This window comes from Pagrus pagrus (genome assembly GCF_965226575.1).
Source record: "Pagrus pagrus genome assembly, chromosome: 3".
Taxonomy (NCBI): domain Eukaryota; kingdom Metazoa; phylum Chordata; class Actinopteri; order Spariformes; family Sparidae; genus Pagrus; species Pagrus pagrus.
Genome location: NC_140187.1, coordinates 13,938,444 through 13,954,805, shown reverse-complemented (window position 1 = coordinate 13,954,805; position 16,362 = coordinate 13,938,444). Strand labels below are relative to the sequence as shown.

Genomic DNA, 16,362 nt, shown 5'->3' with positions numbered 1-16,362 from the left:
CTAGCATGCTAAAACTTTCACTTTTAAAACTTTTACTAAAGCTATTTAGTACAGAATAATGTCATTAGTTTTACTAGTCTTTGGTCAAAGAACCAAAGAATTGAGGAAACAATGACCTGAAGAAAAAGCCAGTTTTATTAACTTTACCCTTGATAACTAGTGACCTAGAATACCTGTAGATAAACTCATCCAGTAGTTGTCAATTAATTTTACTTTATTAGGATTCATCCTCGAGTCATTAGAATTCATCCTATGGGGACCATGAATGTCTGTTCCAACTTTTGCGCTAATTCATTCCCGGGATGTTGATCCTATGGACTTTGCTGATCCCCTGACTCTTCGTGTGGTGCCAGAGTATGGGTTTCCAGCACACCTTCACCAACACCGCCTGACGTTTTTCAGCTTGTGGCCTTTGTCAGCTGGTGGCCTTCGTCAGGGTCAAGCTGAAACATATCAGTCTAATAATAAAGTTGTTCTTTATACTACAAGCAATGCTGGAGCTTTTTGACCTCTTTTGACTTTTCCCCTCCTCAGTGCACCTTGGAAGGAGGTGCCAGAAACCCCTACTCTGGCACCACACGAAAAGTCAGGGAATCAGCAGGCCATAGGATTTGTGTGGAGCCATGTATGTGTACAAAATGTAATGGGAAACCATCATATAGTGGAAATTTTTAATTAGTAGACTGGCCAGCTGACAAACGCAGGCCCTGGAGAACTTGTTGCAGCGGCACACACAGGAGGATAGACTTGGTGAAGTTTTTTTTAATGTTATTCACACTTTTCTAAATTGACATCTTTTGCTTCTTTGTCACTTTAGTTTCTGTCTAGGAACTTATAACCAGCTGCATAAGCAGCAGACAAGTAGATCTTCTCTGAGAGAGTCTTTTGTTTTCATTATAAATGTGGTCGGGCACCTGTGTCTCAGCTTGTCTGTGAAAACTTGTGCATTTCCATATCAAAAGCAACTACGGTGTCAGTTCACTTTCATCTATGTTCTGATCCCTTTCAACCTTTTACGAATGATTCTGCTGAATCGTAGATCTATAAAATCAAAATGGTACCTGCTCCACTTTGATGTCAAAGTCCCCAAGGACCTTCTTTCCCCGAAACACTTTGGCCCTGAAAGAGAGAGAAGAGAAGAGATTTAGTTTTGTCATGTGTTCGCTCTCAGTTGTCTATGCTGCCCTCTGCTGGGCATCACTCTCCCTGTGGAGCAAATGTCAGAAAGAAAATGGATGCCTGCTAGTCCACTTTTAATGGTCAAACTTTCTCAGCTGTAGGAGAATGTAAATTCTAACGAGCATTTGGAACAGCTTCAAAAGACGCAGCAGATCAATGTGGCCATGCCAAAACTGCAATTAGTGTCATGTCAGCGGGTGGTAACATCACATTCTGGTTGGGGGCTGCAGTTCTGCTACAATATTAAATGCCGTCTTGCAGTTTGGATGATGAATGTATCCAATAACAGAGGGGTTTAGTGTTGACTTCTTAATATCTCGACTGCCACTTGCACAAAAGCGATGTAGGAATAGATTACAAGTAAACACACGCAGGCGGGCAGGCAGATGGAGAGAAGACAAAGACAGACAGACAGAGAGGACGAGACAGGCAGGGAGGCTCAGGCTGCCAGCCAACACACAAACAGACAAAATGCTCCGGACATCTCATCTTACACAACATTGTAAATGGATCGCAGATGGTTTACTCTGCGTCCATCAACATACACGGAGGCTAAATGAAGCAATAACTATTGTTTTTGATGTCCTGATAATAGTCCTGAAATAGAGATTACTCTTCAGTGTTTGATCTTCCACCAGTCTTGTCTTTTTTCACTTTTGTTATCTGCAATATAGAATATTTAGTGAAATATAACGGCTCCTTAAGCACCTTAGCAGCTCCTTAAGTAAAACAAAATTAATCTCCACCAAACACTATGCCAACATGTGCACCATAATATGAAGCTAAATCAAATCATATTTGTGCTTATGGTTCCTTCTCCTTGCCAAATGAAATTAAAAATGTATGTAAGAGTCCTCCCATACAACCTCACAGGACTGTGTAGTGCAGCACGAAGGCATCTGGCTTGTTAGTCTGGTTCATTAGGTTCAGACCATCTGTGAGGGAAACACTCTGAGGGTATGAAGCCGTAACTTCCAACAATCAATAACCATGCCAGGGATATTAGTGTCCTCAGAATTACAGCAATAGATCTTTCTCAGCCCAGCGAGAAGGTGCAGTTCTGTTGGTGTGTGTGTTTTTTATTTTAAGAATGGGCAGCTGCTTGATCACACTGCGATGTAGCTGTGATGACTCCCAAACATCAACCAATGAAACCTTTCTGAGATCATTAAAAACAAACACAAACAGAGCACATTTTTCTGACTGAAAAATATCGTCACTCCCTGCAGCTTTCGGCATGTGTTCAGTATCTGTGGTGCACAATGCAAAACAATACACCAAGATATGACACAGGGAAACACAGTAATGGACATTACATTGTTCGACAGCAAGGCTGCTGATGCAACTTACTCATTTAACAGCGTAATGTAGCTACAACACAGCAAAACACACCAAATTTTACTCTATCTACCAGAGCTGTGGCTGTCTGTGAGACGTCTCCACAGGACACACATGCTTGCTACGAAAGGAAAAAGACAATCCGTATAATAGTAATGCTTTTATGTTTTAAAGCAGTATCTTTTGGCCACTTGTGGGCAACAGAACAAGCTGTAAACACACCACTGACATATAAAGTTGATAGCAAAAGTGTTAACTGTTTACATTAATTTAATTCATTTGGAGTTTGGTACTGCTCAGTGTTGAGACGATGTAAGACACAAACAATCTTAATCTTATCTGTGATTTGTAGGATCCGTTTCAGACTAAAAGGAGAAATGTTCAACATGTTAAAGACTTTACACCCAAAGTCTGTATATCACACTTGGCTCTAAACTGAAAAATGTAGCACTGTGGAGTGAAGCTCTGTCACCTACCAACACAAATTTACAATCGCTTTTGCCCTCAGGCCAAACTCTCACTCCACATAGTGTTAACAATGTGGGATTTGAAATGTTTTTCTCTCTTTTTTCTGCCTCTTTCTTCTCTCATCCATCCATCATTTCATGATTCTGGTGTGTAATGAGCATTGCAGCCTCACCAGGAAGCTAAAATGGCAACAGATTTGAGTCCTGTTCGTCTAAATGACGCTGCAAATTTTAAGAATTTGTAAGAAATATGTCATCTCTGACAGGTCATCCCTGCAGTTTACTGTATTCAATTGCTAGACCCAATAGTGGCTTATAACAAGATTTGAAAACTGAGTGCAAGTCAGCAATATTTCCTTTATGATCTGATAAAGATCTTTACACATAATTAGTTTTTTTTTTCTCTCAATAGGACAATTATTAAGCAAGCACAAGTACTTTGATAAGGAGAGAGTTAATACATCCTCAGAGACAGATACCCACATGTCTTGCTAAAACATGCCGGTGTTACATGCGGCACAAGACTTAAATTATTCATGCGGTAGTACACACCACTGAGGTTTGGTGCGGCAGAGGTCAACATCTTGAAGAAATGTTTTCTGTGTAATTCTCTGAATCATAAATGGCTGGTACTCCAATCTTATGTGTGAAGGATTAAAAATAAATGGAGATACTGTCGATGCAAGCATAAATTCAAGTGTGATTTAAATGGATTTTAAGATGGAGCCAATTACAGTTTGTTGGCACCACCAGCCCCAAACTGTGCGATGAATGCTTTAAAAAAGAGGCCTGAGGCAACATAATCTTTTGTAATCCCAAATTGCAGATGCAGTATGTTACCAAGTGGGAACCATTTAAGTTTCTATAGTAACTGCTGCATATCTGTTGATTTATTCGAGCATTGTGTGGGTGACATTAAGATTTAGACCTTATTCTCGCTATTATACAAATGCAGCTGGAAATACTTTAAGTTAAGAGAGACAGAATTGAAGGTGAATTTATATCTCAAGGAGACACATCCACATTGACATCGACATCGACGTCTGAGAAGTGGAGATGGTTTTGAGGATAAGAAACACTAACTTATACAGTATATGTAGGAAAAATACAAGTGATAACGTTGATTAAATAAGCAGCATGTGGTGCACAATAATTACGAATAGTTTTAACTTAAGTGGACGTAAAATAACAACATATTTGAACAGGCTGCTGTGGAGTAGAGATGTGCAATACCACTAATTTTCTTCCTGATCAAATACTAAATAAAACCTGTTTTTCTTTGCCCTCTCCCTGTTTCCTCTCCTTCAGTTATCATAACCTGTTTCTGACAATGTACCGCTTGTAATCTGCTGCACTGTTGCGCCTTGTCCTCCTCAGTGAGTGTAACTTAGTAACGGCTAAGTAACAGCCGTGATGCAGGTCGTGGAGCTAACGAGGATGTCGCTCTGTGCTGGGCTAAATTAATCAGCTGAGCTCTGTTGACTCAATTTTCTTTTCAGGGTCATCTGATGCGCTCCCACTTTCTTTATTGATCTGTGGAGTCAAAAAGTCTGAGACAGGCGCACAGTCCTATAAAAATTGAGCCTTTCAAATCAATGCCAGGTAATGACACAGTGGAAAAATTGACAAAAAGAAGCAGAAAATAGAAAAGAAGAGAAAAATAAAAGGAATGACGAGTTGGGAAATATGGAAGATTACGGAGATACCTGTCCGCTTAATCGCAATCAGGACTCAGCTGTCAATCAAAACATTCACCCCTATAGCATCAAACAATCAATTAAAACAAGTTATAACACAAACCATCTTCATCTGGGAAAAATGTATTTCATTTTTTTTCAGTTTTTAGTTTGGCCCATGTCCCATCTGCTGACATTAGGGGGACGGGATTTATGACCTTTGCTCCAGCCAGACACCAGGGGGAGATCGAGATGTTCTGGCTCCACTGTTGAGTAGCTGTCATGTCGTCCATCATTATATCATCCTCATCATGTTTGAGCCATGATTTATGATCACTCGGTTGCTAACTATTTCCTCTGTTCCCACAGACTGCAAGAAAATCCTAAAATTGGCTACACATGGGTGCTTGATCGCTAAAGGGTCATCAAAAGGTCAGAATCAGCTCGAGGTACATCTTCCTGAAGCTACAGTATGTTTACATGCACTGAAGTCCAGTTTAGCTTCACCAGTGAGCTAAACTGACAAATATCACATTACGACGGGCGATGTTCCTCATCCCTCTCTCTCCAATCACAGCCAAATACCCACTTTCCCTCTATATGAATAATTTTTTCCGACCCATCTGTTTTTCTGTCCCCTTTGTGATTATCATGATCGATTCCATGCAAAGACGCATTAATGGGATGTATGCATAGAAATGAACCATGCATGATAAGCGAGCGCAGTTTAATGGGTTTGGTGAGACATCAGCGATCCCGCAGGGGCACGTTGCGTTGCCATGGTGTTTCAAAACGTCCATCATCAGTCTCTATTGTCAGCCAATGGATATAATCAATGATGAGATTCAAGAAATTCACGTAAGCCAGAATTCTTTTTACAAAGCCTAGACGAAAACCCACCATCTTTCTCTGGCGCCGAACAATGGCTCTGGCAACACCTGACTGTACACGCCCTGACCTTTTCACCACCCGATTTACAAGTGGCGTGAAACAAGACTCTGACTACCGGGTTGAAAGGGCGCAGAAAGTGTTCGAGCGGTCCCGTCATCTCGAGTGCAGTGGGAGGAAGCAGGAGCGTAATTATTTGGATAGCTGGCATACCGTTAGTGTGCAGGTGCAGTCAGACAGAGCGAGGGCAAGAAAATGAGTGGAAGGAGAGACACAGGGGCTGCAGACTCTGCTGGCCGCACACCAAGAACTCACTTTCGGTCTCTCCGGAAGCTTTTTGACTGGATGCCACCATGTACTGTATTTTATTCAAGGCATCACAGTTAGTGAACGCCACAGAGGTATCTACTGTTGCAATTCTAGCAGAGGTGGCAAAAGTACACACATTATTTACTCAAGTAAAAGTAAGAAAGCACAGGCTCTGAAATGTACTCAAAGTATAGAAGTAAAAAGTGTCCCCGAAGGACATTTCGACCGGCCATTTCTGTGCAATGCTAACTGAACCTCACGTCACATAAATATAATTCAGAGACTATTAACCTTTAAGTTAGAATCAGTAGGATTTGTCCAAGCTGTTCGTTAACCAGCAAAAAGACATTCTGGGCTGGTAAAGCGTCCCGAGCACAGCAATAAATTAATAAAAGAAATTCAGGGAGATTGCTGCAGGGTCTCTGCTGGTACGAGACACTAGAACGCCTTTTCTCCACATTTGAGTCTCCCTCTGTGTCTGTTTCCGTCTTGTTATGTGTTTTCGTCTTGTTACGTCTGCCGTGCGTGATATAAGCTGATTGAAATCAGTCTTGTGATGTTGGGAAGACGGTAAGCAATGACCCAAAATAAAAATAACTGATAATTCACCTCAGATGCATTAAAACTGAAGTCACGGAAATGAAAGTCAGGTCATAAAGATGTAAAGTGAAGCAGATCATTTGAGCATTTTACTACTATGTGCTAAATTACTAGAAAAATTATTCTAAATACGACTCCGATAGAAGACAGGAGGGAGGAAAGCTGAGAGTAAGAAAACAGCATGCTGCATACTAAAGAGGACTGGCTGCATTTCACCCAGCAACACTGATATTGTACTTGGTAATGCCAAAGTGATGCGGCAGCACAACACAGGCTGAGAGGCTCTTCATTCATGTCGGACTACAGTAGAAAACATCAGAAACACGAGCTGTTCAGTAACAGTCATGAAAATAACAGAAAACGTGTTCCTTTTCCTCTACATGGCTTTGTCCACTAACTACATAATCTAATGTAAATGTCTTCATACAAACTTTACTTGTGTTGACTTGCTGCTCAGGTTAATGTTTGTCATATTTCATAATGTTTCCTATGTACCTGAGAGCGGTAATTGTCTGACTTGAGCTGGATTCAGTCTCTTCCTCATGTGCTTGATGTTTGGATGAGGCTGACTCTTCTTAAACTGTAACTGGTGAACTCTCTTCACCAGGTCTCCCTCGTAAAAGAGATTTCACTGTCGAGGGACTTCCTGGCTGAATAAAGGTTAAATAAATAAATCGATAAACAAGCCAGCCATCTGATGACACAGACGACCGCAGTAAATCGCTCAGAGACTCATCACATCACACAGACACTGAGTGCTCAAACAAACAAACAAGACTTTTCTTTTCAATCCTCCACTTTGCAGGGGATCGGTGTTTGGTCTGAGATTCGTCCTTCTGCGTCTGTGAGTGTCTGACTGTTCTCAGTGGACGTTACAGTACGCGTGAAGAAAAGCATCTGCCCCAGAGCTCTGATTGGCTGCACCGGCTGAACACACACAGCATACACAACTTCAAGTCAGAGGTATTGGCTTATGTGTTTCTGCCCTGAGGCAAAGGTGCCCCTTGAATTATTCAGCTGCAGCACAGGAGGCTGTAACACCTAGCGTGCCAGGTGTGTGTCAGCTGTTAATAGCTAAATAATGCTATATAAAGCGTGCGTAGAAAACATGCAGTATTTTCAGTTGGCTTGTCCTGAAAAGTAAATAATGCACTTATATTTAAGTCATCAATGTTCTGGCTGTCGAGCCGTTTTGCTGCATCATTGAAGAAACGAGTGTTAGCGATGGGAGACTGTGTTGGTGTCTGTGTGGCGGGGGAAGCATCAGTTTGTTTGTGTGGTTTTATTACATTACTGTGATACTCTACAGGCCAGGCTGTGCTCTCACGAAGACGCACATGCACATTTAGATGCTGTGTGTGTGTGTGTGTGTGTGTGTGTGTTAGAGCGCCCACTGACAGCACATCTGCTTTACTGGAAAAGGCTCGTCGAGGGAACATCTTGAAACTAACAGCGGAGTCGATTGTTTTCTTGAGGTTTCACTTCTTGAGTCCTGCCTGCAGATACTGAGAGCATGTGTGTGTGTTGGTGTGTGTGTGTGTGTGTGTGCTAAGCGTGGGTTGGGTTTAGGTGTCTGGGAGAGCGCACTTATTGTGCTTCTTGTCCTTGGAAAGCAGGCAGGAGTGACAATTTTTTTTTATCTATTCTCTGTAATTTGACAGCTTTGTTTTTACTTCAAGCTGCAGATTTCTTTCTTCTTCTCTTGTACCTTCTCTTGTTCTTTGCCCAGCCTCACAGTCATTTCCTAACATTTACCTTGTCATACTCTGAGCAGAACGACATCACAGTTAGATTTTACTCACTAAAGTGCATTTGCAGGTAAAATGTTTTTTCTTCTTCTTGTTTTAACTGTTCCTTTGTGTCTGTACGCAGTGGTGGAAAGCAACAAGGTAACTTTACTGCCTTTACTGACATTTCAGAGGGGCTATTAAAATATTTCTTTTATATTTCTATTACTTTTTATTTCAGCTCTGCCAAGGAGGTTATGTTTTTATCTGTTTCTGATCGAATCGGGCATTTTTACTGTAGGTGGCAGGTATTCATGAGCGAGTACAATTTGATGCAGATCCAAATAAAAATTTGGACGGTAAATACAAAATATGTCAATTTATAAAATATGATGGTTTGTTATTGGTTCAAAAAACACAAATTAACATATGTTATTTACAGAATTAATTCTTTTAATTTTAAAATATTAAGTACATCTCACTTCAGATAATGACACACTTCTACTTAAAGGGGCTCTGTGGAAGCCGGTTGTTAGGTCATGTTAGCGGACTCCAGGTCTAAACTAATGCTACTGTTCAAAAAGTGAAAGTGCTCTCTTGGTTTGATCTATGATATATCAAACATGATAAAATTCTCCGTACACAGCCCTTCCATTCCCCCTTCATTATTTTCATTATTTTGACAAACCACTTTTACAACGAGACAGAGTCATTTTCCAACAGGAGTTTTCACAGTCGACTTTTGAATGCCATCTGACACAGGCAGCAAGTCACCAGAAATGATTCGGTCTACGATTTTCAAACAACATGACAGCTTGAGCAGAAAAAAAAATCTGAACTTCACCACCACAAAAGGCTGGTTCGAAAACATTTCAGGCGTAAAAAGCAAGCAGTGCATTTGCTGAATTTGTGATTGAATGTAATTACCATGGCTAGACTAAAAGTTTGTTCACAACACTTGGCAGACGAGCCTGGGACGGATTATAAACTGATCGGCCGTGTCAGCTCATTATGGCTTTCAGTCATTAATATTAATATCAAGATGTAAATTAACATGAAGACAGAGAAACTGACAAACTGAGCGCTCCACTGAGAGTAGAAATGGTAATTAGGAAATATTAATTGATGCGCTTATAAAAAGAAATCCATAATGTACACCTGTTGGATGTTTTTGTAAATTGACTTAAGAAGTAGCCCTGCGGCTAACAAGTCAATTAAAGCGGCTGCAACAGCTTTAAAAAACATTTTTGGACATGTACAGCTATTTCCGATGCACATGAATCTGCTTTGGTGCCACAGTCGTATCAACATTCTGCTATCATCACTGTCATCAGAGCATGACTTGTACAACCAATTAGCCAGAATTCATTCAGACTGACTGCAGTGGTATTTGGCTTTCAGTTCACTAATTAGCGGGAGTGACAAAGCCAAACAATTATTGGCAAATACGGGGCATGATTGCTCATTTCAAAATGAGGTTCTCCAGGCAGAAGACACCAACCTCCTTATTACTGCCGATTATTGGCTGAGTCACAAAGGGCTCTGTGACTGTGGTCAAACAGTCTGATTAGGCCTGTTTTGTTTTCGTTCTGTAAGAGACACCTGGAAAGGAAAACAAACATTAAAGGGCAGGATTAACTGCTTCATATTTCTGTGTAAAAGATGAATATTGTAGAAACCTTCATGGCAGTCCATCCAGTAGTTGTTGAGGTATTTCAGTGCGCATCTCCTTCCCAACAGAGCCTCGACGTTACTGAAATGGTTGATCAGCATGTCGACAGTGGGCTACATCAGACAGATTGATTCTTTGTTTGTGATTTCTGTTCGATTCCTGCTGTCATTTGCTATTTCACTTGTCTCTACTGTGAACTCATGACTATTATCCCTGTTAATTCCAAGGTTACTGAAAGTTTTGCCGGAGACTCTGAGGATGTGTAACACCGGTTTAACATCAGAGAGAGAAGGATACAAAAGGATTTGACAAAAGTACTCAGGTACATGGGATGTGCTCAAGAGAAAGCTTGAGTACGACTGGTTAAAAGTTCACAGGCTGAACTTATGTTCAACTCATCAACTTTTATCTGTTTCTCTACCACCAAAGTAAGACATATGCCATGGCAGGATACATGCACTTCAGTTACTCGGGCTTTCACAGAGACGGAGTTGGGTTCTCAGTTTTAGATACTGAGCTCCTCACTCCTGCTGAATGTTTTATTTATTGACTGAAAGCCTGAGATGGATACAGATTTCAGGAGACAGTTAAGGATTCTCTACACTTGCTTGTGTTGGAAAAGCCGTACATCAGTCTAATCAGGTCCCTTTGTGATGGAACAACTGCGAAACGGGGCCTCCAAGGAGAAAAAATATAAAACAAGTCTCTTGCACATACAGGACACTATTATATTCCCTAACATTCGTACTGGGAGGACAATTCGATCGCACTGCAGCAGAGAGATGTATAAGTTCTAAGAGGCAGGCACAATCTCTGGCACACTTATTTTTACAATGAGATGACCACTCTTGAAAAGACAGCCGCACAGCGAGGTGAAGCTCAGGTGAGAGCTCTTCCTGCTTTAATGGCGGGTTGAGACAGAGTGTTTGTCTGCAGCAAGATGGGGAGCAGATAAATCATCGCGGACAGCCCTGCCGTGGCTTGGCACAAATGAGACTTTATGTGCACTCTATCCAGATGTCCGTCAGGCTAACGTCTTTTTTAGTCCCGCTGTCTGTCCGGATCACAGACTATCTCAGATGAGCACACAAACACGCCTGCGTATGCACACGTAAACACAGTCTCCTCACACAAATACTCGAGCGGGACTATTTCAAGGTTGGGCGAGATTTTGATAAAAGTCAGTCATGACATCACAAGTGATGTCAGTGAGGCAGCAGTGAGACTGTTAAACTGCAGTCAGCTCATTGTGGACTATTTTCTTGTCACTTGAATAAAAACAGGATTTCAGGCCCCAGTCAGGTCTCATATCTAATGTAATGTCTCAGTTTGATGATAAGATTACCCAGGCCCTCCAGGAGCTCTTGTACAGGAGGACTGTGAACAGGAGCACTGGGAAATGTGTATCTGTACTTAGAGACAGGCAGTCGGCAGTCATATTTCTGTAGAAAATACTTCCAAAAAAAACGGCTGTCTATATTCCTACAAGGCCTAACTCGGCATATCCAAACTGTATTACACTGTTTACATAACCTGTAGAAACGTAATATTCAGAAAGAATGTTGAATATTAGTGTGCATGTCAGGAATTGGGATTTTTGAATACTTTGAGCGCCACGAGCATGGCAGGATAACACAAGGCATGTGTGATAAAATTGGGTTAACTGACCTTTTACAGTTATAATCTTTCAGATTTTTATCCATACCAAGTATTCAACAGATGAAACACGGCGTGGGTTTTGTTGTGAGGCACAACATAAAATAAATCAAATACAAAAACGTGTCCACAAATAAACACAAAACAACTATCATTATCTGGCCGTGACAGTGGAACACCTTTAGAAACTGAACAACATGGAGCAGCCACAGTGATTTGTTAGAGGAGCTGCACACCTCCAACTCCTCAGCAAGGTAATCAACTCATTGTTATTTTGATCTGCTGTTGTGTGGGAAACAGCCTGAGCAGTGTGGAGCATAAAATCAGATTGTAGCTGCTCACTGCATAAAGAAAAAAGTCGTATAAAACAACTTCACTTTGTTTGGCTGCGCTGTAAACAGTCACACCGGTTGCTCCTGTGTTGTATTTATGACAAAGTGGCTGCTCAGTGAGACTTCTAGACATCTGAGACTCGTTGGATTAACTGCACTCGCTGTTACTCAGCTGCACAGAAAAAGCTGCAATAAATACACTGGAAAGCACTCTACAACCATTACAACTGAAGGGATAAATTCACCAAGTGGACATTGAAGGAGTTTCATTGCTGCTTTCATCTGCTTCATGAAGAGATGCCATGATATATTACACAACAACTGTCTTGTGAGGTGAAGCGTTCTCCCCCCGTTTCCCTCAGATTAATATTAACACATACAAATTAATACAGCTTACACCTACAAATTACTCATCACTGTTAAATTAACACAATCTAATTGTCTACAAAATCATCGTCGCTTCATTTGCTGTTCTGCTTTGTCTCGTTCGGCGCAGCGCTGTGTGTGGTTTCATGCGTGTGCATGCCTGTTCGTCCGTCGCCCACGCCGCCATTGTCATGACAATGCTCGGAGCCCGGTGTTTAATTTTAGAGGGAGTGCGATACAGACGGACAGAGGACAGACGGACAGAGGACAGAGACCGCTGATCCACTTAATGGCACTCTGCCAGAGAGTCACAAACAAAAGGATCCAGGTTTCAACAGCCGGCTGGATGAAAGAGCAGCACAGAGGTTTATAGTAAATGATGCATTTACAGAGGTAGCCATCGCTCGCTTTAAAGCATTACAGCAAGTGCTTTGTAATGATCTGAAGTGAGAGGCACATTTACTATAATTTGAAGTTGATTGTAGTAGTTGTGGGTGAGCAGTCATTGATATTTCGGATATTACTCAATCACTCATCCACTCTCGGTTAAGTTTGACATTTAAGTCACAATTATAGATTTTTCGGGCAATATTTAAAGCTGCATAGTACATATTTATATAAGCTACTGCTCAAATGACTGTGTAAGGGGTCATTTATAGTCACTAACCAACAGGTCATTTTCACCTGTGTGTGCCATTTTCCCTCTGCTTTAAAGATGGTTTTAGCATCTTTCAGCTCACTGTTTTGTTTTTACGGCTTCTCCTCAGTCTCACTCCTCTCAACAACTTTGCCCCCGGCTGGTAACAGGCAGCTGTTTTTAGTGAAATAGCTCTGATGAAGCCACAACCTGTCAAGCACCACATGGCAGACAGAATACATTAAAATTAGTGTCTACTGGTGTAGCAACTAAAAGAGACCCTGAGGAGTCAGTGGACACCAAATCTAAAGGGAGAGGGAATTTTGGACTCACATTCATTAGACTTCCCCAAAAAACACGACTCGTAATGAATAATAATGTTGGTGTTTGTCTGCAGGATGTGGAAATAGTCAACTGCTTGCTAACAGAGAGGCAAAGTCACACCTCTCTATTGCATGGTGTTAAATGGTGAGAGGCGAATATGATGTTTTTCAATTGAGAAGAGTTTTCATTTTTTATTTTTCAACTCAAGAAAGTCGCAGTTTGTCATAAAACTAATCAAGTATAAGACTGTGATGGTAAGTAATTAGATAAACTGCACACCCACAAGTTGTATACATGATGTCGTCTTGAAGAACCACGTATATAACCTTTCTTACATAACTGACAAACTCTCCTTTCACATAACTGCAGTTGTCAAAATGGCCAGACTTTTTGTGATTTTCACCTATTTAAGTACTTTTTCTGTCCCAAGGTGATGGTCATAATTGGTGATGGTAGCGAGAAGACTTAGTAGTTCACTGACTGCTTTCACACAAATCAAGTGGTATTTTACTATCTTAATGACTTTCTTGTCTTGCTAAATTATCTTTTTAATCGACAAACATCATATGTGTGATTAATGGCACAATTTAAACAGGATCAAACATTTATTTGTCTCCTCTTATGGATTATTGTACCAAATCTTTCTGAATAAGGTCCCATGGGGCACACCAGGGCACCGCATTATTCTGATAGTGACGATAATTGTTTTATTTACAAATTAAATATTGATATTGTGTCAATGATACACATGATAATATTGGGTAAATACTCCAGCGACTCTGAACTACTTTCCGTTCCTTCCTTAATGCACCTTGATGTCGGTTGCCACCTGCGATTAAAACGGAAAAGAAAAATATGTAGAAACTGCCTCCTGGTGGCCAAAAGAAATAAACAACATAAACAAACAAACAAATAAAACAATTGAGCTTCATTTTTTTCTCTTTCAGGGATTACACTCATCTGTCGCTCAGCCGAATAAGGACAATATTAGGCTCTGGCATAAAAACCCATCTAGATACACGTGTCACAAGTGCTCTCTTACCACATTATTTTTTTCGATTTTGATGATCATGGACATAAGAGCCTTCTTGGCTCAGTTCGGTGCAATCTGAAGAAGTGGCTGGAGCGAGATTAATGCTTTACATCGTTAGTAGGAGGGAATACGTTATCAGCAGGTGGAGCCGGGAGAGAGGCATCCAACCATGCCTGATGACATCAGCTCCATCTTTAGAAGCAGCAGACAGTTTCGTAATGGGCCGTGTGGGGAGTCCAGTTGGCTTTGCCTCAGAGAAAACTGAGTCCCACCGCACAAATATACAGCACTCCAAAAGTGCGTCCAAGGACAATGCTGCTTTTAAAATGAGATGCTTTAGATGATGATAAGTTCCTGTTGCCACGTTTATTCTAGACAACAGTCAGGTGATTGCTTCAGTACAGTAACCTACAATAAAATATGTGTTATAGATACAAAATGTGACTCCGTAACTACTGGCAGTTGCGTATTTTTTATTTGACTAAAGAAATTGAAAATGTTGTAATCATGTTGTATGTATCATATTTGAGTACATTTATATGCTCACAATAATGGCACAATTAGAAATATTCATTTTGGGAATAGTAATAGTTTGTTTAAGCTGTTTCCATGACACTGAGTAAGTATAAACTCTTCCTCTATAACATTAAATATGCATCTATAAACTGTATATTGGTGCAAGTGCAACATGTTCTCACTCCCAACGCGTCAAATAAGGCAGCTTTGTCAGTGGTAAAGAAAAAGGGGACATTTCTGTATTTTAAACCAACACAGCTAACTGTAACAACTTACAACACTCACATTTCAGAGCAAGACTTCTCCTCTCTTGTTCTCCTCATTTTCAATGTTATCAGAGACTTAGAGTAACAACCTCAGTCTGTCAGTGACAAATTTAACACTCCACTTATCCCCCTGGAGTCAATTTTTGCATATGCAGGTCTCCGCAGTCACATTAACAGTAATTTATATGCAACTCCTGGTTAAACTTAAAAACAAAAAGGCATTCTTTGATTTTTATTAATGTTATGAAATGGTTGTGGTAGATTTAGGCACAAAAACTACTTCATTAGGTTAAGGTAAAGATCATGCCTTGGGTTAAAATAAGTATATTACTTACTGAAGGTCAGTCACATCGGCCTAGTCGCCAGGATTTAATGTTAGCAGTGAACGTTTCCGCAAACAACAGATATGTCCAAGTTTGTAGTGTCATAGGCTAGGTACTGTTCTGACATTTGTACAAAATGTGCCATATCACGTTCACGTTTATGTTCATGTTTATTAGCTGACTGTCTGCCTGTTTTCATCTCTCCCTACAGCTAAAACAAACAAAACACTCAAATGTCCTGTGCTGCTGAGTCATACATTATACTTCAAAGTAAAAAATATTGATATACTCCAATGCCACTCACACACCGCACTACACGAAAATAAAGCGATGAAATCTTTGGCAATTTACTGCTCCGGTGCACAGAACGCTAACAATCCAATGTCACTACCGGGTACTGGCACTAGGCCAGGCCGTGACTAGCCTGTTTTTGAGTCGATACCTCAATTACTGTTTTCCAGAAGTATCACTGACACCGTGTGAGTGAACCTTCTCCAAAACCTCCTCTACCTGAAGGTTTTTTTGTCTGAACAGTTTATTCAGGCACAAAGGGAGATACGCCGGTACATTTTCAAAGGTTTAATTAAAAAGTATAAATGTTGTGTGAGCATACGAAGTATTGATAAAGCTACTGTGGAGGGCTGAATTAGCTGCTAGCAGGTGACTTACACACACTGGCAATGGGATCGTCATGATTGGATAATTACCCTGTCAGACAAGCTCCTCACGACGTTACCTGATGGTCCATGGATCAGAAAAAAGCTTTTCTTTCTACTTTTTTACAGGTTCGATAAATAGGCCAATTATATGAAAATGAGACAGGTACTTACACCTCATCATTCTCTTTGTAGAGACTTGACTTAATTCAACCTGCAACTTCACTTGTCTTGTCATGCCCAAGAAAAAATAACTTGGGACTTGCTTGAGCCCAAATGGCTTGAGTCACATGTCCGGTAATTTAGTACGTCTACAAGGATTACACACTTGACCAGAGTGCCAAAATTCTGCTCCAAAAAATTGATTAATTCTGTTTTAAAATATTTTTTTTTTGGA

At 40.7% G+C, this 16,362-nt stretch overlaps 1 protein-coding gene across 1 annotated transcript in view; it reads right to left on the bottom strand.

The window, feature by feature from the left end:
- Positions 1–16,362, bottom strand: part of syn2b (synapsin IIb) — an 85,019-nt gene that overhangs the window by 38,838 nt on the left and 29,819 nt on the right. The window contains exon 2 of the mRNA XM_084349247.1: positions 1,062–1,119. Within this exon, the coding sequence (XP_084205373.1) occupies positions 1,062–1,119 (58 nt within the window). The remainder of the gene's footprint in view (positions 1–1,061; positions 1,120–16,362) is intronic.